Source organism: Manis pentadactyla, chromosome 6, assembly GCF_030020395.1.
Source record: "Manis pentadactyla isolate mManPen7 chromosome 6, mManPen7.hap1, whole genome shotgun sequence".
Lineage (NCBI taxonomy): Eukaryota > Metazoa > Chordata > Mammalia > Pholidota > Manidae > Manis > Manis pentadactyla.
Genome location: NC_080024.1, coordinates 52,285,245 through 52,308,735, shown reverse-complemented (window position 1 = coordinate 52,308,735; position 23,491 = coordinate 52,285,245). Strand labels below are relative to the sequence as shown.

At 33.3% G+C, this 23,491-nt stretch overlaps 1 protein-coding gene across 1 annotated transcript in view; it reads right to left on the bottom strand.

The window, feature by feature from the left end:
- Positions 1-557: 557 nt before the first annotated feature.
- The window catches only part of LOC130684177 (uncharacterized), a 43,758-nt gene continuing 20,824 nt past the window's right edge, over positions 558-23,491 (bottom strand). Inside the window, 2 exon segments of the mRNA XM_057504325.1 lie at positions 558-732; positions 2,166-2,289. Coding sequence (XP_057360308.1) covers positions 558-732; positions 2,166-2,289 — 299 coding nt within the window.

The following is a 23,491-nucleotide window of genomic DNA, read 5'->3' as shown; positions in this document are numbered from 1 at the left end:
AAAAGTTAAATATAGAAAGGTCTATAAATTAAATGGGACTGCTTCTTATAGTAAGAAATAATACATTTTATATTGTGCTTTTATTTTGTAATACTGATAAGGTTTCTCTTAAGGGTTCCTGCACTGAGCTGTCTGTCCTCATATTTTACTATCACTTCCATGCATGGATTCCCTTCCAGCACAGTCCTCAGGGACACCTCTTCCTGACATGGGGATTTATTAACTATGATCAACATACAATTTGGGTTTTACTAACTGATGTGTCTCCTAACAAATCTGACATCCTAAAAGTGGGCATTAAACAGTCCAATAAAAAGAATAATGGAGTGACCAACTAAAAAATTAAGGTCACCAATGAGCAAATTGCATTATATCCCGTTTTTGGAGGAATGCAGGGGGGACAAATTAAAATGGGAAACTCTGGAATTCTACCAGAAGAGACTTACTTAGAAGATATAGATCAGAAAAGTGTGAGAGCTGTGAGAACCAGAAAGAAAGAATTTAAAGAACAATAGTTACAGAAAAGGACAGTGAGAGAAACACAGATTGCTAAAATGTTAGCGGGACACAGCATGAGCTGCTATGTGACCCTCAGTGTACATCAGCATCGGCGCCCCGAGCGGACTGTAGGCAGGGGGAGGAGCGGCGGTTCCCTCCTCCAGCCGCACTTGCCGACGGGCCGCAAGGAAACCCCCGGCAGCTGTGCAGAGCTTTTTAATGCGGTTTAAGCAGCTCCACCAAGATATACGTGATGTCACTCAAATATCAGGGAAGGGATGGAAATGTAAGCCTGAGGACTGTGATTTTTACAAGGGGTAAAATATTAATGCAAATCAAAGGACAGGTGTTTTGGGGCCTGTGATGGTTAGTTTTGTGTGTCAGCTTGGCTGGGCCTTGGCACCCAGTTTCTAGTCAAACAGCAGTCTAGGTGTTGCTGTGTAGATACTTTTTTAGATGTGATTAATATTTTAACTGATTGACTTTAAATATAGCAGATTACCTCCCATAATGTGGTTGACTTTATCAGGTCAGTTGAAGGCCTTAAGATAAAAGACTGAATACGAAAGAATTAGCCTCTAGACAACCTCCAGACACACACACACACACACACTCTTTCTCTCTCCACATATGTGTGTGTGTGTGTGCGCGCGTGTGTTCTCTTTCTCTGGAGAACTCTGACAACTACAAGGACTTAACGACTAAATATTTTTTGGGACAATAAAAAGGATAAACACTGGTTCTTACAATGAAATGTCATAAGTTAATTTAAATTACATAGAGCAGTATTGCCAATAGCATTCCCATTATATATTCCTCAAACAAATAAAAAAAAATGACAATTAAAAATATGAAAAAGTAAAAGAAAAACACATCAGGATCTAGTAAATTGGAAAACATTGCATTGAATAGCCCTCACTTCAGATTCATAATACATATTAGCATATGACAGGTGTGGGAATCTTGTAGTTAAGATGGTTATTTGAACCTATTTAATCAAGGGTTTCGCAAACTGATTTGATTATGAAATCCTTTGTGGTGTGTGTATGTTGGGTAAACCTGGTATGAAACGTTCAGTGGGACTAGAAAAAGGTGTGACTAAGTGTATTAGTCATCTAGAGCTGCTGTACCAAAATGCCACAGGCTGGTGGCTTATACCACAGAAATCTGTTTTCTCACACTTCTGGAGGCTGGATGTTCAAGACCAAGGTGCTAGCAGAGTTGATTTCTTCCAAGGCCTCTCTCATTTTCTTGTAGATGCTTCCTTCTCTTTGTGTCCCTACATTACTGTAAAAAAAAATCTATTATCACTTCCAAATTATCAAATACTAAAATACTCAACTGAATGAATCAAATTAGAAGAGTATTTTCTATGGTAAAATAGATACCCAGAGATTATTGGTCTCCTGTTGTTTCTGGGCCTGATTGTTAAGCTTCTCTTTTGGTTTATGAACATCACAATATTCTTTCAAGTGATTTCCTTTAAAAGGTCTTGCTCATTAGCACATACATTGGTTACTTGGGTTCAAAGAATCTTATTGATACAAGAGTACAGCATAATGAGTTTAGGCCATAGGTCCTTAGGAAACTATATAAGCCTCAGTGTGTGATAAGATGGAGCTGAAGTTAAGGTACTCTTGTTTTCTTCTTCTGTGGTGAAACATTACCAGCACATGGGTATAGAAGCAAACTGGCTAGTGAATTTTTGGCCTACAGTCAGCTGAAACTGTATGACACTGATGGTAGTGCTCAGGATGGTAGCTTGACTCTTAATTAATTCAGTGTTTACTTCTGAAGGGGAAAGAATGAAAAGTTAAAATCTCAAAATTCTTATCTGATGTCCAAACTGAATCTACAGTTTTAAAAAAAGATTCCTTAAAAATCTCTTACTATCTGTAAACCATTATCAGATAAGGGGTTAATATCCAAATATATAAAGAACTCCTACAACTCAATAGTAAAAAAATAAATAACCTAATTAAAAATTAGTCTAAGGACATGCATAGGCATTTCCAAAGAAGTCATACAATGTACATGTGGAAACGTTAGAATCCTTCTACACTATTGGTGAGAATGCAAAATAGTGCAGCTATTATGGAAACTAGAATGACGGTTACTCAAGAAATTAATGATAGAACTACTATATGATGCAGCAATCCCATGTCTGGGTATTTATCCAAAAGAATTAAAATCTGTATATCAAAGAGATAATTGCACTCTCTTGTTCATTGTAGTGTTACTCATAATAGCTAAGATGCGGAGACAATCTAAATGTTCATCAGCAGATAAATGGATTTTTAAAATGTGGTATATTCATACAGTGAAATATTATTCAGCCATAAAAAGAGAAGGAAGTTCTGTCATATGTTGCAACATGGATGAACCTTGAAGACATTACACTAGCTAGTCACAGAAGGAGAAACACTTACATAATGTTTCTGGAGTTATCAAACTCATAAAATAGAGAGTAAAAAGGTGGTTGCCAGGAGCTAGAAGGAGGGGGATATATGGTGTTGCTTATCAATAGGTATAGACTTTCAGTCTCACAGGATGAAAAAGCTCCAGTGATCTTCTGTACAACATTATACTTACAGTAAACCATACTGTACTATACACTTAAATTTTTCTTGAGAAGGTAGATTTCATGTTTTTGCCACAATAAAAAAAAAGTTTCCATGCACATAGTAAAAATTATAAAACTGCTTATAGATTTATTGTTATTTTGCTTTTTAATTTATTATTTTTTAATTTTGTGATGAAAGAATTTTTTATGAGTAAACCTGCATTGTAAGAAATACTAACAAGTGTTCTTTAGTCAGAAGGAAATTGACAACATATGGAAAATTGTAGATACCTATAGAAATAAAAAGAACAGAAATGGTAAATATTTGGATAAATCTAAAATACATATTTCTCATTTTTCAAGATGCACATTTGTCTTAAAGATAATGAGTTAAAACAAATGTAGTGCCAATGAATTGGAATGCTGATAACATTTGTAGAAGTAAAATTTATGACATTGCACATTGTACAAGTATCCCAATTAACTCTGCACACATTGGTTTGAAATTATTTTTGCAGAGGCCTCTAATAGTTCTCTCCAGAAGAGAGTGATGTACTTGGGGGAAAGAAGTATGCTTTTAAGCAAGTAATTCCAATACCCAAAACTAGCAAATTTTTCATATATTATTAAATATTTCTTGAGTGAAAGATTAAAATTAAAGGCCTCAGGGAAATAAAATTTTATTTTTTTCTTTCCTTAAAGTATCTTTATTTTCGTATTGTCCAAGCCAGTGTTCTGAGCAAAATAAGAGAACGTCTACTAAGTATATTTTTCCAGAAGTATTAAGACTGAACTGCAGTGGTAACTTGAAATTAAAAGTAATAAATTTCATTTTAAAATATGATTTCAACAACTAAATGTATTCTGATATTTCTGATTTTGGTCATCTGTTTAAAGCTGTTTTAGGTAAAATTGCCTACAAAATATCAGGTAAACTTAAAAATGCAACTATACAAATCCATCCTTTCAAATATTTGCAAGACAGGGAATGAGTCAACATTGGAATCAGGTGACAATGTGTCTATATTCACAAGTAAGTTGAAATGATGACTGAATTAAATTTCTTCTTGTGCATCTTTTTATAGGTAAAATAAAATATGTAAAGTTTATAGGTTGTTTGGAGTTATCCTAGGGCAGTGGTATTGCAATTAAATTTATGCTGGATTACTGTGTAAACACCTCTAGGAAACTATAATTTCTAACTAGTGGTTGGCTTAACTATTAGGAATTTTAGAATAGTCACCCACTCACCAGGTTTACTGGCTGATGAACACCATGGCCACTTAAGTAATTTGTAGTTCTCTTTACTGAAAAATGACTCTCTGTATAGTAATTAAAATGATTATGGTATCTTCAGCAGCAAAACTAGACCATGCTATCAGCAGTTATATTTTGAATCACTTCTTTTTGTTCTTATTTGTACAAGCTCTCATAATAAATTTGTGTAAAAATTGAGCCCAAAGTGTGTGTACATTGAAGAGTCGATCTACTTACTTTCAGCACAGAAGTAGTATTTTAGAGTTGTAGGTTCAGTAAATTACTATTTAAACAAGGTATGATTATCATAGGCATCTTTGGCAAATTTCATTATCCCAGTAGGCATCCATTCAATATACATTACTTAAAAAGACTCTCTTCTAGCTTCAAAGAGTTTTCAATTAGTCTAATAGGTAAGATATACATTTTTACAGTAACTAGAATGCAATGTAGTAAGATTTCTGAAACAACATAAACAGGGAGCTCTGGGAACACAAAGAAATTAATACCTGGGAGCATCAAGGAAGGTTTCCAAAATAATAGTGATTATGATGCATCTTGAAGGTTGTATAGATATTACCTGGGTAAAGAACTGGGAAAAAATAGCAAGTGGGATTTTTCTGTTCATGTAATAGTTCTGTGCCTTGATTATGGTGGTGGTTACACAAACATATGTATGTCATGAATTGTACAGAATACATTTACGAACACACACAAATGAATACACGTGTACATGGTGAAAGCTGAAAAAGATCTGCGAATTATATTAATTTCCTGATTTTGATATTGCATTATAGTTATGTAAGATGTTATCACTGAGGGAAACTGGGAACAGATATGTGGGGCTTCTCTGAGCTATTTTTGTAATTTCCTGTGAATCTATGATTATTTTTTTAAAAAAATGTTTTTAAGCATTATAGAGCGAGCAGGTAGCCAAGTTGTTCAATGCTATCAAAGTGTATATGAGTCTGATGAAGCAAAGTTTATATTGATTCAAATCATTAAACACTTATTCAGCACTTGTATTCTAGGCACTGTAATGATTTTCACATTTATTCTCTTAATTTGCACAGCAAACATATCACTTAACATGTATTGAAGTTATAGAGACTTATCATTAAAAGAGAATGGATTAAATCTGCAGGCAATCAGGAAGATTTTAGAATTCTCTTACTTCTCAGCCACTTCATATCATTCCCCCCAAGACACATATATACACACACATTTGCCACTTAGATTTTGACAGTTCTTTAAAAGCAGAATATTTTGAATGTCTGGACACACACTGTTATGTACTGAATTATGTCCTCCCAGAATTCAGAAATTGAAGTCCTAATTCCCCATACCTCACAATGGAACTGTATCTGGAGATAGGGTCTTTAAAGAAGTACTGAAGCTAAATGAGTCTGTTAGAGTGGGCCCTACTTAGCTCTGACTGGTGATCTAGGAGAAGAGGAAATTTGAACATAGAGAGATGTCAAAGTTGTGAGCACACAGAGGAAAGACCAAATAAAGACACAAGGAAGAGGTCCTCTAGAGAGAAGCCGAAGAAGTGAAACCTTCCACCACTTTCATTTTGAACTTCTAGCCACCAAACTGTGAAAAAATAAATTTCTGTTGTTTTGTTATGGCATCCCTAGCAAACTAATACACTTGTACATTGACTTTTCCTTTGTTACTTCTTACTGTTGTTCATTGGCCCTCAAATCTTAATGTGCAAAAGAATTACTTTATAAGGCTTATACTTAAACCTATGAACATTTTACTTTATATTTAAGACAATTATAATATTAAATTTGAATATATAAAATACTTGCTTCTGTCTGGCTTCACCAACTAACTTTGCATTAAGAGCATTCTGCTGTACCTCAAGCTATGTAACTATCTTATATGTAACATAGCTAATGAGACATAGTCCTATTTTTCAAAATGTGTTACTCATTTTTACAGTGAATAGCATATATGGAAAACATATATTTAAGACTCACTGAAAAACAACTGTTAGCCTTGTCTAGAAGTTTGTCAGCTTACATATTTCCTTTATCTAACGAAATATTTGATTAATTATTTTGATTTAAAAGATATTTTATGGACAGGTATCAAAGCTACTCTTTAATCAAAGACTTACTTAAGCACACCACTCTTTTCCAAGAACAAAAGTGGGGTTGAAGATCATGGTTACATGGCTGACCACCATTTGAAGAAAATTACTGTATTTCACTTATAATCTGATAATACCTTGTCATTTGTTCTCTTATATTTCTCTCAGTAGCCATCAAAACTTATGACAGAGCTTGGTAATATAAGTTTGCTTGAGATGAGTCCAGAAAGAAAGACTTGATTTCCCATGATAAAATAAAAATAATGATTTACTAATATGTTTTTCATATCTCCATCTCCTTTTTCAAGTGCCTACAGTTTAATTGCTTTAGCATACTTGCCATTGTTAAAAAATAAAATAAAATAAAGACCAGGCTTGAAAATCCTCCAAGCAAACCATTTAAACATGTAAGCAAAACTGATTATAGCTTATTTCATAAGACCAAGTGAAACTTAGATTTCTTTTTTTCCTGTGAATGCCTCTGATAATCATAAACGAAGTCATCTTCTTAAAAATGGCATAAGATAATTTTTAACCAACCCATGCCTTCTGGAAACCTCCACTGTAATAAACAATCATTGTAAAGATTAAACTACTTCCTGAATTTCACTTTATAAGCCCATCGTATGGTATCATATTATATATTAGTTCAGGTCAGTTTTGGATTTGAACGCTCCCAGTTTGAGAACTGTTTTTATGTGTACAATAAACTCTTACTAATTACTATTTTATTGACCTGATGATTTTATTTTTACTATTTCTGGACTTTTGATACTACCTTAAAAAAATTAACTTTTTCCTCAATGTAAGTAGTGATGCCAAATGGAGTGCTTAGTATATAAAGAGATTCATCTATATATATATATAATAGACAATTACATAAGCCAAAGCACATTTGTATTTTATCACAGTCTTATAAATTAAAATACAATTTAGAACTGCATCTTAAAATTTTCTATTCTTGAAAAAATATGACTTTCAAAAATATTTTCACTTCTATTTAGTTTTTTTCTTTTCTTTTTAAGTTTCCTTCTCCCACAATTCATTTTGCTGTGGTTCTGTTTCTTTTACGATTTTTAGGACAGTAGCACAATCAAAAGGAAAATGTATAAATTTCAAAAGCAGGTATCTTATATTTTAGAGGCAGTGTGCCATTAACCGTTTCAAGTGTCCCCTTAAATAAACTACCCTCAGGAACCCTGTTATTTTGTCCATTTAATTTCTCAGTCTGATATAATCAGTTACAGACTAGATTTTGTTCCCCCAAAATGTATAGGCTGAAGCCCTAACCTCCAGTCTGACTGTATGTAGACATTAGACATAGGGCCTTCAGGGAGATAATTAAGGATAATTGAAGACAGAAGATACGGAAGGGGTTCTAATCCGATCAGACCGGTGTCCTTACAGGAAGAGGAAGAGACTCCAGCAGTTTGTGTGCATAGAGGAAAGTCCATCTGCAAGCCAAGTAGAGAAGCCCAAGCCCCTTCTAAACAAGCTGGCACCTTGATCATGGACTTCCAGCCTCCAGAACTGTGAGAAAACAAGTTTCTATTGTTCAGGCCACTCAGTATATGGTATTTTGTTCTGGCAGCCCTGGCAGACTAATGAAGATCCTTAATGTGTCTCTACTTGTAAAAGTATTCCTCTGGTACGGATGTCCTAAATCAGAGACCATCTAGAGAGAGAGATGAACAGATAAGCAGTGTAATACAAGTGGTAAGAGAAAGAAATATTTTAAAAAATACTATAGCATCTATTTTTTACATTAAAAATGTCTTCATCAGAAATTCACATAAAATTTTATATTAGCTGTTTTTATTTTAACATTTCAAACTATAATCAGATTTTATATCAAAAGTTTTTTCCTAGACCTTCGGAACCTTTTCATTGGATCTAGGTGCATCAGATGGTGATAACATTAGAAACTGGCTTAGTGGAAATTTTAATTTGGAGCAAGATGGTTTCAAGTTAGTACAAGATAGTTACCGATTCTAAGTTAAAAAGCATATACAGCACACACATTAAAAGCAGACAAAGAAACAAGAACCAATACTGGTGACTCCACATAGAATGAAATAATTAGAGATGAAGTTACAAAAGGAATAAATGCTAAAGACATGATCATTTATCTCTGTTTGGAGAATAAGGTATTGTGGGAACCTTATCAGCAAGATCAACTACCTCCTTTTCCTAAGATTTTCATTCAGTGTAACAAAAACCTGCAGGGAGTCAAATCTGAAAGAACCTGCTGTTTCAGCTTGCCTGTGCTTAGGTAGTGACAACCTAAGTAGAAAAATTAAAGTGATTCAGGCCAATAGCCAGTAACAGGTTCAGACTCTCACTTAGTTTAGATGCATCTTGATGCGAATGGGAAGCAACAAGTTCAGGCAAGAGGTAGATTTAAATGGTCTCAAGTGTCAGAAGTTTGAATGAGCACACTTTAAGTTAGAAGTAGCACAGAACGTTAAGTAAAACCGTATGATAAGAATTTTAATAACATTTTAAGAATGTGAAAAAAAACCTAAGACATTTGTAATTATAAAATAGAAAGTATATATTTATTGGCAACAATATAATTTAGTAAGTGTATGAATATTACTACAAAAGTAAAATTATTCTAAACTCTTTAACTCACATGAAAGGAAATGTTTTCTATCCTGTGAAATAAAATCATGTAGACTACTCTAAAGAGATAATTATTAAAATACATAGGCAGCTTCCCTCCCATTCACTTTGATACAAAGGGATATTGACATTATATGTAAAATAATGGGAAATAAAATATTCTTTAAGAATATTAATTTCTCGTTTTATTTAAAATTAAATGTCAGGTTGGAAAAATATGTATATTAAATTCAGAGTCAGCATCTCTGCACCAGTCATGATTAATGACAAATCCACTCACTTGATAGTCTCCCCGCTGAGATAGTGAAGCATGGAAGCAAAATGCTGATTACACACCTGCAAAGGCTTTTTACTCAACCTATGGGGTCCTGCTAGGATGCTTCAGGATCATGGCCACTGCAGTCATTACCTCCTATGAGAGGAAAAGTGGAGCAGCTAATGTTGGTAACCTACTAGTTCCTTCATCTCCATCACCAGGAAGATCCTGTTTATAAAACTCTTTGATTAAGTGTGGCATAATTTCATTTTTATTAAAGGCAGCAAGATTTAGATGGGTAATGTTCTTTACAGTGCTACAAATATATAAGAGCAAAGGGAGGGAGGACATCAGGATGGCTTCACATTTCAATTAACCTTAAAAAAACTCAAGAAACCGATTGTGTGTTTGAACATTGGAATATATAGGTTTTAACTGTAAGATAATTCTATTAGGTCATTTAAACTTAACCCAGTGACATGCTTTGTACTTACACTGTATACTAACATCTGTGCTCAGGAAGAGATAGGACTTCAGTGTGGGGGAGGGGCTGGTTAGAGAAGAGTGAGGTGATGGAGGCCTGGGAAGCAAAGGAAAAACCCAGAGTAAACAGAAGTTGGAGGAGTAGGAAGAAATGTACAAAATGAAAAAAACCCCACCTGATAATTCACAATAGAGAGATCTCTCACATGCAACACTTCTCATTTTTAACGCTTTTTTTTGTGTCATGTCCTTGAATGGTAATTGGGAAGATTGGACTATTTTAAAAGAGTTCAGTGAAATTAACAGACAAAATTACATGAAGGGGTTAATAGCTATGATGTTTAGTAGTTACCACCTAGTAGGTGATGACAGTATGCCAAGTTGTGCTCTATGTTTGCTACACATACTAATTCATTTACTCATCTCAACAAACTGAGGAAAAAGGTAAAATTACTTCTGTTGCTATTAGGTGATGACCTTGCTTCCTTATTGCACCAAAGTAATGAAAAGGACTTTGTACATCAGCCCATCCACCAGATTTCAGATATACTTACCTTTCCTGTCTGTTTCCATGGATTAATGCCCCTATAAAAATCAAATCCTTCCCTGCGCAAGTAGGATTTTGCAGTAGGACCCCTGTCTCATCTCTTTTGCAGCCTCAGTTTCTCCTGCTCTGACGGGCCCTTCTCATGAGCATGCAACCACGCTATGTCTTTTTTTCTTCATTTGACCACTATCACTTGGCAAGCTACTGTCCTATTTATTTACTGCCCTTTGAATGAAAACTCAAACAAATTCAAAGTATCTAGTCTTTTATATCCCCTCTCTCTTATGCCCACGCTTTCAGCCTCTAACCCCGACTCGGTCAAAACAGTCCTGTTAAGTGTCAATAATAATTTCCACGTTGCTAGATTTAATGGCCATCTTGTTTGGGCTTGGGTATCATGGGTCATGGGTGATCACTCTCCTTGATAAACTCTCTTCCTTGGCTTGATCACAACCAGAAACTATCCCATCTTTTAAAGGAAAATCCAGAACAGAACATATATTTTTCATATGATTATAATTATGTAAAAATGTAGCTATTCAGGGTTGCCCTTAACATGTATAGTACCTAGGACAAAAGTATCAAGGGGGCCCATTTACCATTTGTCTGAATATTTAAAACTCATGAATCAAGTCTAAAAAAAATACATTCTGTATTTTTATTTTGTCTTATATGCCTCCCCCCTACTTTACTGAGGTACAACTGACAAATTAAAATAGCATATTTTTAGGGTGTACAAAGTGGTGTTTTGATACACATATGCATTATCAAATGATTACCACAAGCAAGCTGATTAATATCCATCATCTTGCCTAGTTATTATTTGTGTGTGTATGTGTGTGTGTGTGTGTTGTGAACACTTAAGATCTACTTCCAGCAAATTTCAAGTACACAATACAATATTATTAACTATAGTCATCATGATATATATTAGATCCAAAACTTATTCGTCTTATAACTGAATGTTTGTATTCTTTGATGTTGGTTTATATGCTTTTATGGCAATAAAATTTCTTTTGTTGCTCTCTCTTTTCTTTCCTAAACTGTGCTTTTGTGTTTCTGTTTCTATAATAACCTTGACTTTTTACTCATTCTTAATTATCAAAGATATCAGCAGAAAATTTAATTGTATTTAAAATATGTAAAATATGAATATATTTTCATCAAAAACAAACTGAAGACAATAGAAAGTACAGGAAAAATAAAATGATATATATATCAAAAACTATTTTTATTGTATTTTAAAACACCCATTACTTATATATTGATATTACATACTAAAATTAAAAAGCAAAACAAAAATTTTAAGTAATGTTAAATTTAAATCAGACATTTAAATAAAGGTGGATTTTAATTTGGGGAGAAATTAAATAAATGTTAGTGAATGCATAAAAATATCCAGTATCCAATATTGTTCATTAACTTGTCAGTATAGTACATATTATAAATTATTGTATATACATATATATATGCATGCATATTTATATATATAAATATAGTGAACTCCACACATATTATGTTTAGATCTCCATTTATACAAATATGAGTGATTCAAATTGGGTTATATTACAGAATCTTCCTCAGACACCATATGTAGCTCCTGCAAGTACCATGTTAATTTGTGACTATATCCAGAACTACGAATTTAGTCATGAACAGAAGCAAACAAAAAGATTATATTTACTATTGAGAAATAATGCTTTGTTATACAAGAAACTCTTATATTCTTGCTGAGAAGGATTTGACAAGTTAATTAATTTGTCTCCTCATTACTTTATTCCACTGCTCAAATGATCTCTCCCTAAACTTGTATTGTCTGTTTCAATATCAGCAAAGCCATAATCCACAGATCATCCCTGAAGGGTATTACAGAGAGAATGTTTAGGATTACAGGCAGTGTTATGCCAGTTCTGAGTACCAGATCAGAAGCAAGAAATTTCTGTATGGTCTTTAATACATCTAATTTTTTGTATGTTTGCAAGACTCAAGATCCTCTAAAGATGCCAAAGTTAGGGGCCATTGTGTATGGCCTTACAGTATATTATGAATTGTTATAGAATAATTGTGAATAATCACATAATACTGTGACTTATTATCATTTATTAGGGTTATTATTATAACACTATTATGCGAACAGTGCTTCAAACACTACTATGATATGCATCACTGATTTACCAACCAAATGTTTCTGAAGGCTTCCATGGATGAGACTGTCACAGAGGAAAACAGAGTAAATTGGAATGTGAACATCCATTCCCAGTTAATAGCATAGCTCTAGCTTTATCTGATTTAGAGAAGGGACTTTTTACAGAGTTTTTCTTTTTTCTTTAATAATGCTGATCAAAAGTTTTGGAAAATGGTTGGAATACATCATAGAACACAACTTGAAATAAAGTAAATTGAGCTTTGTAGACTGAAAGGCATCACAGAAACTGTCTACTATATATTCATATTGTTCATATGATCAGTTTTTTTAAGAATTAATTTTTACTTTAAGTTTTTGGTAATAGTTTATCATGTTGCAGGATTTAGACTTGAACATTTTTAAATTTTAATGATAGTTTTAATAGATAGCATATGTTATCACTTAATTCCTTATCTCTCAAAGCAGTTGCATCTTTCTGAGCTCTTTGAAATTGAATTGACATTTGAATTTGAATACAAACCTTTAATTTCTCAGCTTTTCTGTTATTCTTTGCTAAGAACCAAAGTTAAAACATAGGAAAAGGAACAAGGTATTAATCTATAGAAATTTGTTTAAAGCAAGAAAAAAATAAAATAATGTATTGCCTATTCATATGAGAATCTGTCAGAAACCAAAGTAAATGCTTAGCTTTTATTGTTAAGTAAAGATTCTCAAAGGACATTCAGATTTGAAATAAACTTAGCATCTGAATAAATGTTTAGAAAACCTGAGGAAAACATTGTGAATAACATGTCTGGAGACCATACCAACAGGACTTAATTAGAAGGAGCACAAACTCTTGAAAAGACATTTAGCTAATGATCGTTTAAGTAATTTGGAAACAATTTTATTGATTAACCAAGAAATAAAATATTTCACATATATTATTGTAGCAGATATTTTTTCCGGAGTGAAACTTGGGACTCTGGCAGGTAAGACGTAAAGGGAAAAAGAAAGGGTCTTCTCATAGAAAAGGATCATCATAAAGAATATAAACTTAATCAATTTTATAATCAGGGTGTTTTTTTGTTATTGTGGTTATTGAATTGGATAAGTTCTTTATATATTTGGGATAGTAACTCCTCATCTGAGCTATAGTTTACAAATATTTTCTCCCATTCCATATGTTGCCTTTTCATTTTTTTATTTCTTCTTTTTCTTTTTTTTGCTGTGCAGAAGTTTTTAGTTCGATGTCACCCCCTTGTTGATTTTTGGTCTTGTTTGTGCTTTTTGGTATCATACATAAAAAATTCTTTACAAGACCAATGTCAAGGAGCTTCTTTCCTTTATTGTCTTCTAGCTGTTTTATGGTATCATAAAGTCTTAAGACTTTAATCCATATCAAGTTAACTTTTGTGAGTGGTGTAAAAGGTGGGGGATACAATTTCATTTTGCTGCATGTGGTTATTTAGTTTTCTCAGCGCCATTTCTTGAAAAGACTATCCTTTCCCCCAATGAGTGTTCTTGGTTCCCTTGTCAAATATTAGTTAGCCATAAATGTGAGGATTTATTTCTGAGCTCTCTATTCTGTTCTATTGGTCTGTTTCTGTTTTTAATGAGAATATCATACTATTTTAACTACTTTAACTTTGTAGTGTAGTTTGAAATCAGGAAATGGGAGACTTCCAGCTTTGTTCTTCTTTTCTCAGAATTACTTTGGCTATTCAGGGTCTTTTTTGGTTTTATGCAAATCTTAGAAATTTTTCTATTTCTGTGAAAAATGGCATTGGACTTTTGAAAGGCATTGCATTGCATCTTTAGATGACTTTGGGTAGTATGGATTTTGAGAATAGTAAATCTTCAAATAAATGAACATTAAATAGACATTTTTCCAAAAAGACATCCAGGTGGTCAATAAGAACATGAGAAGATACTTACCATCACCAATTACCTGGGAAATGCAAATCAAAAACACAGTAAGATATCACCTCACACCTGTTAGAAGAGCTATCATCAAGAAAACAAGAAATACATGATGGTGAGGATGTTGATACAAGAGGAGGCCTGTACAGTATTGGTAGGAATGTGAATTAGTATAGCCAATATGGAAAACAGTATGGAGTTTCTCAAAAAATATAAAATAGAACAACTATATGACCCAGCAACTCTACTTCTGGCTGTATTTTCAAAGGAAAAAACAGGATATCAAAGAGATTTATGCATTCCCATGTTTATTGCTTTATCATTCATAATAACCAAGATATAGGGACAACCTAAGTGTCTGTCAGTGAATGGATGGACAAAGAAAATATGGAATATATACACCAAAGAATATTACTCAGCCATGAGAAAGAAGGAAATCCTGCCATTTGTTACAACATGGATAAACTTTGAATGCGTTATGCTAAGTGAGATATGGTCAGAGGGAGAAAGACACATATTGTATGATATCACTTTTACATGGAATCTAAAAAAGCAAAACTCCTAAAAACAGAGAGTAGATTGGTGCAGGCGGCTGGGGGAATCAAGGAGATGCTGTTTAAGGGTACAAACTTGCAAGTGGTAGATAAGTACTAGAGATTCAATTCAGACATATGATTATAGTCAACAATACTGTACTATAAACTTCAGTGTTGCTAAGAGACTAGATCTTAATTCCCACCCCAAAAAAGAAATGGTAATTATGTGATGTGATAGAAGTATTAGCTAATGCTATGGTAGTAATCATATTGCAACCCATAAATATACCAAATCAAGATGTTGAAGGCCTTAAACTTACACAGTGTTATATGTCAATTATAGCTCAATAATGAAAAAAGAATACAATCAAGTTGTCTCCATGTATTCACCTTTATTCTCATAAAAAAATAATGTTTCTTTGGACTGTAGCATTAGGGGCACCTCAGTGTGGGTAACAATACTGTTGTTAAATTTAAATAATTGATTATTTTTTACTATTTTAATTCTGTTTTTATATTTTTCTCTTTTGAGCTTTGCTTTTACCTAACTGAGCAGTCAGTGATAACTCATTCATTCCCTACCATTCACTTTCATCTTTATCTAAGAGAATATAAACAGATCTTAAAACAATCAGACTGTAGAATGGTACAATTGGAATGGAATTGAGAGGTAATTTTGTCTAACACCCTCATTTTGTATTAAGATTAAAATCCAGAAGTAGTGATTTTCACATAAAGCAATTCTTCCAGAACTGTATCAGCAGCTCTGTTTAGCATGAGTCAATGAAGAAGGCTGAAATGTTTCCCCTAGCTTGACCAAATTTTAAACAGGCTTCTTCCTGCTTCTAGGCTTCAGACATCTTAGAGTATTTAGTACAGAAAACTTGTAATTATAAATTATTTCTTTGCCCCTTAAGATGTAAATTTTTTAAAAGATTTTGTTCAAGAGTCATTTAACCCAAAAAGTTCTTCCTCAAGGACCCGGGAGTATTGTTTTGAAATGTAATCATCAGGGATGTTAGCACCTCTATTTCCCAGTAAAATATGGAAAGATACTGTATTTTGTTTATATGATTTTGGTTTTTTAAAAATATGAGTAAGTAATTAAAGTTAAATGAATATTAACTGAGCACTTTGATCTCAACCATGTTTTTCTAGGAAAAACTCAATTATTTTAAATTATAGCAAAAAGAAAATAACTTTAGTTTTATTTAAAATTAGGCTGTGATACTAACCATCATTTTTATGTCACTAATTAGAATATTACCTTGGAGAATATCATTTAATTGCATTTAAGTTTTTAAACAAGTTTTATTATACTTATAAAACATCATTATACTGTTATTTTATTTTTAAAAACTGTAAAGTAAAGAAGATAAAGTTCTAAAGGAAAATTAACTTTCTCCAATGCTTTATGTTCTATAACACTTTTATAATTTGATCAATTTTCTAGGCATTGATATCTTCAAAAGAATTCTTTCATAAGAGAATTATGAAACCTTTGTTTTCTGATCAGTTGAAATTGTATCAAAATTTAGTTTTAGTGACTTTTAAGCCCAAATAGATCAAAGTATATCTTTTATAATACATTGCTGAGAACTATTAGCATGCTGAGCCGTATTATTACCTCAAATTAGCTATGTATTTCTCTTTGAATACCTACCTGAAGCAGCCATATATGTTGTGGATACCCATACATTTTTATTAGTGGGAAATACATAAAAGGGAAACTTAATTACATCTGCCTTTGCTTACATGTTATAATGTTCTGATTGAGGTAGATATGCTAATAAACCATTTCATGATAAACATGGAAGAGCTTTGTCAAAACTGCATTCTAATCATTGCATCTAGTCTTGTGCACCTATTGCCCCAGCTTATTCTTCACTCTATTCTACATGAAGAAATGGGCTGAGATTTTAGCCTTTTTAAAGGGCATTAAACAAATTGTTGTAGATTGACAAAAATTACAAGAAGAGTATGTAGAGCTCTATGAACTCTTTACCCTGTTTCCTCCAATAACTGTATTTTACATTAGTCTAATATAATTGGAGAGAAGGAAATTGACATTGGTATGTGTGTGTATAGTTCTGTGCCATTTTATCATGTGTGTAAATTCCTGTAACACCACAACAATGAAAATACAGAAGCATTCCTCACATAGATCCTCTTCAGGCTGCCTATCTGTAGTCACATCTGACCTCCTCCTTATTACCATCACTGACAACAATTGTGTATTTTCATCTCTATCATTTTGTCATAATGAGAATGTCAAATAAGTGGAGTCATACAGTATGTGAAACATCTTGTTTTTAATTAATGTTTAAGCTACAATAAATAACTGTTTACAAATATTATGTTTTGATTCATTTGTACTGTTCCACTGCAAAATTTTATGTGTAAAAATAGCAAACTAGACACTAAGTGCAGAATTTCAAGAGTTAAAAATAAAACAGGATGCAGTTTATCAGCTATATGTGTACACAGAGAAACAATCTTACCTACTTTACCTAGATGATGATGGGTATGTGTTTTTAAGTAAATATGCTAATCCTGAATCACTATTTTTCAGCAAAAGGCTATGTGACCTCTCTTCCTTTCTTCAAAATTTCTCTGTAACTAGATGTTATTATAGCATGCAGTCCCTCACTGAATAGTTAAGACTGTTGATTAAAACATTTTCGTCTTCACAATAGTGTTAAATGTACATATTAGGATATGAGTTTTAAATTTTACACAAAAGAGAAAAATCATCATTTTTATACCTAGAACAGTCAACAGCATTAGTTAAAAAGAAAACATGTAATTAGCTGGATTATTTGGACTTCCATACTTTCAGTTTTTCACTAGATCCACTTTTCTAGATGCTTTCAGGATCTCAGCCAGCAAGTAAGACCAAGAATCTCTGCCCTCACGCAGCCTGTATTCCAGTGGGGTAGGGCAGACAGAATAATGAGACTGAAAAGTTTATTAACAGGTGCTAACTTACAGGTGGGTCAGGGTAAGAGGACTCTGAGTGCAGGGTTATGGTATTTAACAGTGTGGTCAGAGTAGATCTCATTTAAAGGGCACATTTGAAGAAATACCAGAGGGAGTGGTAAGATAGTTGCAGTGGACTCAATGTTTGTGTCCCCCTAAAATTCACACATTGAAATCCTAACCTAATGATGATATTAGGAGGTTGAGCCTTTGAGTGGAATTAGCACCCTTATAAAGGAGACCGCAGAGAGTGAACTTGTTCCACCATTGGAAGACACATTGAGAAGATGGCCATCTATGAACAAGACAGCTGGTTCTTACCAGACACCAAATTTGCTGGGACCTTGATCTCAGACTTCCTAGCCCCTAGAACTGTGAAAAATAAATTTTTATTATTTATAATCCATCCAATCTATAGTATTTTTGTTACAGCAGCACAAATTGATTTAGACAACAGACAAGCAGATGTCTAAAGGAAGAACACTCTAGAAGAGGGAATAACTACAGCAAATGTCAGAAAGTGGGAATGTGCCTTATTTATTTGAATACAACAAGGAAGCTGGTGTGCCTGGAGCAGGGTTAGCAGAGGCTGATGTAGATATGATAGTAAATTAATGAGAAACCAGATTATGTAGGGTCTTAAGAGCATTTTAAGGGCATTTGCTAATTACTGTGAAAGAAACAGGGAGTCACTGCTGGGTTGTGCATGGAGAGGTGGCAAGATCAATTTAGATTTAAAAGGATTACTCTGACTGTTCAAACTAGACTCCATGTGGATGGGGGTGGGTTGCAGTAAGAGTAAACTCAAGAGACTTGTTTGTCTATGCTTAAATTAATGCAGGGGAGACATGTTAGAGGCTAAACCACTGGAATGGATTAGACATGGTTAGAAATTTGATCTATTTTGAAGGCAATCCAGCAGGAGTGCTTGGTAGATTGGATGTGTGGCATGAAAGGAAGAGATCAATCAGTATGATTCTGAGTTTTTTGGGGAGATAAGTGACAAAAGTAAGTGAAGGAGGAGCAAGTGAACTGTCCAATGGTTAAGATTAGAAGATAGAATGAGAACAGCTAACTCATCATAGTCATATGTTTCTTGTATTAATTTTCATTCTTTTAAACTTTTCAATATTTTGAAAAAAAATGATTTTAAGGACATATATTCATTTTAGAGAACATTTATCATGACAAAAACACACTTGCAAGAAAATATTTTTAATCAGATTCAGATATTCCTCACAATTTTTTTTTAGGAGTCATGCCCTCTAAAATCCAAAACATTTAATAAAGACTATTAATTTTGTAACATGAAAATGGTATCTAGAATCAGAGATTTCCATGTGAGGTTGAAAGTATAAATGATAAAGACATTGCTAACAACTCCTCCTTAGGTATGGCAACTTACAATATTTATTTTTATATTAAATAAAATATATTGTGTATTATTTTATTTTTATCATATACACAGACTTTTTCTATTAAGTTTTATGGCCATAATATAGTATCTTTGTCCTTATATTAATACAGTAAAAAAAAAAATTCCCCAGCAAAATGAAAAATTGGAATCAAGTATAGGGAAATATCTTTTTTATTGAAATATTCTTTTTTTTTAAACTTTTAATAAAGGTCAACTAGAGAGTGAGGCAAATATAACTAGAGTGGAGCCATTAAATCAATAATATTTTGACGCCAAAAGTAATAATTAGAAGAAATTTTAATGGAAGACTTGTCAGTAGAAAGATTTCTTATTTTGGGAACTGCAATACACATTTAAGATTTAAAAACATCAAATGACTGATGGAGTAATTATGAAAAAAGTAGTTATATTTGAATGCATACATTATGCTGCAGGTGTGAAATTATGACTACAGTGGGATCATTAAAATGACATTTCTTTTTTTGAAGATAATAACAAAAGGCTATTGAATTTGAAGTACAATCACATCTTTTCAAACAACTGTGGTCTCAGTATGTGTTGCATATTCAACAAGTTTTATATTTCATTCTTCTCATGCACAGTATAAATCACTCCAAGGTTTACTTTGAAACTGTACTTACGTGTCAAGAGAAACCAGTTAGTATCCATGTAATTATACCAACCTCTCTCCCTTTAGCCATGCAAAGCATTGTGATTTTAATAGAGAGAAGGAAAACAGAAGAGCTTGTTAATCAACCAATGGTGCATATTCTCCTTGTCAAGTAAAACATTTTCACTATAAAGTATTGTATGCTTATTATGTTTATCTTGAACTTTTGGAAAGAAGTGCTTGTTTCAATGCTCTCTCTTAACAGGGCCTGCCCTCATTTTTTTTTTCCTGGTCAAAAATGTGTGTGTGTGTGTGTGTTTAGGTGGTCTTTCTGCCTTCTCCAAATTCACGTTTCTCCCCTGAAGTATTTAATTGATATTATACTTCAGAATAAATTAATTTCATGGGTCAGCATAACATATTTATAATCCATTCATGTGCATTATGTGTCAAAGGTATATGTTTTTACTTAAATTGGATTTAAAAATTGAGGGGCTAAAATTTTACTCAAGTTGAAGACACAGATACTAGGAAATGCTTATTCTACCTTCATATCTGCATTTCCCCAAGACAAAAAAATACTAAAAACTTTAGTTTTCTCCCTGTAAAAAACTTATAAGTTGCCTGTGTAAAGTGATAGAGACAGACACAGTGGAATCACCATTCTAGTGTCTGCTTCCTGAGTTCAACTCTTTGAGATTCTGCACGTAGTGAAATAATAAAGCAATTTTCTTTCTGTGTGTGGCTAATTTCACTTAGTATAATGTCCTCCAGATTCATCCATGTTGTCACAAATGGCAAGATTTCCTTCTTTTTTTATGGCTGAATATATTTTATTATGTTAATAATATATGACTCTATATAATAATGAATATATTATACATAATGTAATAATATATATAATATATATTATACGTGTTACATGTAATATAATAGTGTATTTAAATATAATAATATTACATTGTGTGACTATTGAATGAGTGAATAAAGTATATACCTCATTTTCCTTATCCACTCATTTGTTGATGGATGCTCAGGTTGTTTCCACGTCTTGGCTTTGTGAATAATGCTGCAGTGAACATGGGAGTACAGGTATCTCTTTGAGACACTGATTTCATTCCCTTCAATGGTATACCCAGAGGTGGGATTGCTATATCATATGGGAGTTCTTTTTAATTATTTTAGGAGCCTCTATATTGTTTTCCATAGTAGCTATACCAGTTTGCCAGTTTTCCACTAACAGTGTACAAGGATTTCTTCTTCTCCCTGCCCTCACCAAAACTTGCTGTCTTTTTTTGATAATAGCCATTCTACCAGGTCCAAGGTGATATCTCAATGTGGTTTTGAATTGGATTTTCCTGATTAGTAATATTGAGCTGTTTTTATTTCTTGTTTGTAAAAAAATCTATTTGTGACCTTTGCCCATGTTTTATTTGTGTGTGTGTGTTTTTGCTTTTGAGTTGCATTATTATCACTTAAGCATTTTAAATATTAATCTTTTATCAGACCTATGGTTCCAAATATTTTCTCCCATTTTGTAAGTTTTTTTTCATTTTGTTGATTATTACCTTTGCTGAACAAAAGCCTTTTAGTTTGATAAAATCCCACTTGGCTTTTTTGCTCTTTTGTCTCTGCTTTTGTTGTCTTATTAAAAAAAATCATTGCCACAACCAATGTCAGGGCACTTTTTCCTTATGCTTTCTTCTCAGAGTTTTATGGTTTCAGTTCTTATATTTGTCTTTAATGCATTTCAAGTTAATTATTATATTTGGTGTTAGATGAGTTCCAGTTTCATTCTTCTGCATGTGGTTGTCCAGTATTCCCAACAGCATTAAGATATCAGTATTCTCTGTAAGAGCTATTTTAAGAGAGGAGTCAGGATCGAGATGAATTGGAGTCATGTATGGAGATAATGCAAAGAGAAAAGGTGGTGGCAGCCAGACAGAGCTGTGTCTCTGATAGATAAGGTTCTTGTTCTAATACAACTTTCATTCTACTGAAGGAAGAAAGGACTTCAGTGAATAAACAAACTGTTTTTTGAGTTCTGGAAAATACTTTTAAGAAAAGAAACCATATTGGAGAAGTAACAAGGGAAAATTAGCATTTTGAGATAGGAGAAAGGATCAATGGATGTGACATTTGAGCTAATGACAGATGGGGCAAAAAGGAGCTGACCTGAACCATATGTTTTTTGATTACGCTCTCTACCATTTTCTGTATGGTCCCTGCTGCTGGGAATAATTTTAAGCATGCCCAGAGGAAGTAAAATTGGGAAGAATCCACATACTTGCTTTAATTAGCCTTTCCACAACTTAAGAATGAGATCTTCAATTTTGTTTCACATACTATTAATATCCAATGTAACTAATCACCTCAGAACACATGCTGCCTCAGAACTCATGTAAGGGTATGTGCAATGTATCATACATGCAGAGATTATTTTATGTAGAATGCTTAATAACATGTTATGATTACAGTTTTTAACAGCAGATAAAACACTCATATTCTCATTCTAGCACTTGACGGAATATTGATCAAAGGGCAACACAATATATATGTTTTTCTATGATATAATATTTTTCGTGCCAGGGAAATGGGATAACTAATGTCACAATGGTCTGGTGCTGTGTATTTGTCAAATTAAGACTTGAGTGGAGCACAGGATGCCAGATGTTAAGCTTTATTTTAACAGCAGACCATGAGAGAAATTGAAATAGATAAATGTATTCATCATGGTCCTAGCAGAAGTACTTGGCATATCTCGAGGTGCTGCATGGGAAGGTCAAAGCAGAGTGCAGATAGAGAGACAGCAGGAGGACCTGGGACATATGCCTTTATTAGAGTCAGTGGGTGAAGTGCTTTGGAGTTCCTGGGCTAGAGCCAGATTGATCAATTCATACTAAAAGAGAAGGGTTTTAGTACACTCCAGGGTGGTCTAATCTAAGGGGCACATATGAAGAAGGCCCTGGAGGCAAAGGAGACTATTGATCACAAAGGCAGTTGGGGAAGTTGTATCAGAAACTTACATTTACTGCAGCTCTGCAGGCTGCTACTAGGGCTTATGCTTGAATGAGGGACTAGTATCAGTTTCAGGTTACTGCAGTCCACTTGGCCAAACAACATGGATGCCGAGGCAGCAATACTGTAATGTAGCTTAGCTTAATTCTCAACATATGGCAAACCTAAAAGACCCCTACCTCAACTTTCCAAGAAATACCACCAGAAGTTACCTTGTAAATAAACATAAAGTTGTAACAAGGCCTTTCAGATAACACTACTTTAATTTAGCTATCTTATGCTAGTCATTTTGATGTTTCCTTTGTGATGACACATATAAAAAGCAACCATTAAAAAAAAAGTCAAACCATTCATTTTACTTTTATTTGTTTTTAGATTACTGATCAGTGTGTGAAAGTCATATCCACAGCCTGTCTGTGAGATATACTCAATCATCAATTCCACCCTTGGGGTAAGGAATTGAAACAGAATCAGAGTGTAGTAGAATAATACTAGTTGCTAAAATGAACAAACCTAAGCATATAATGTCTCAGACATGATACAAGTTTATTTC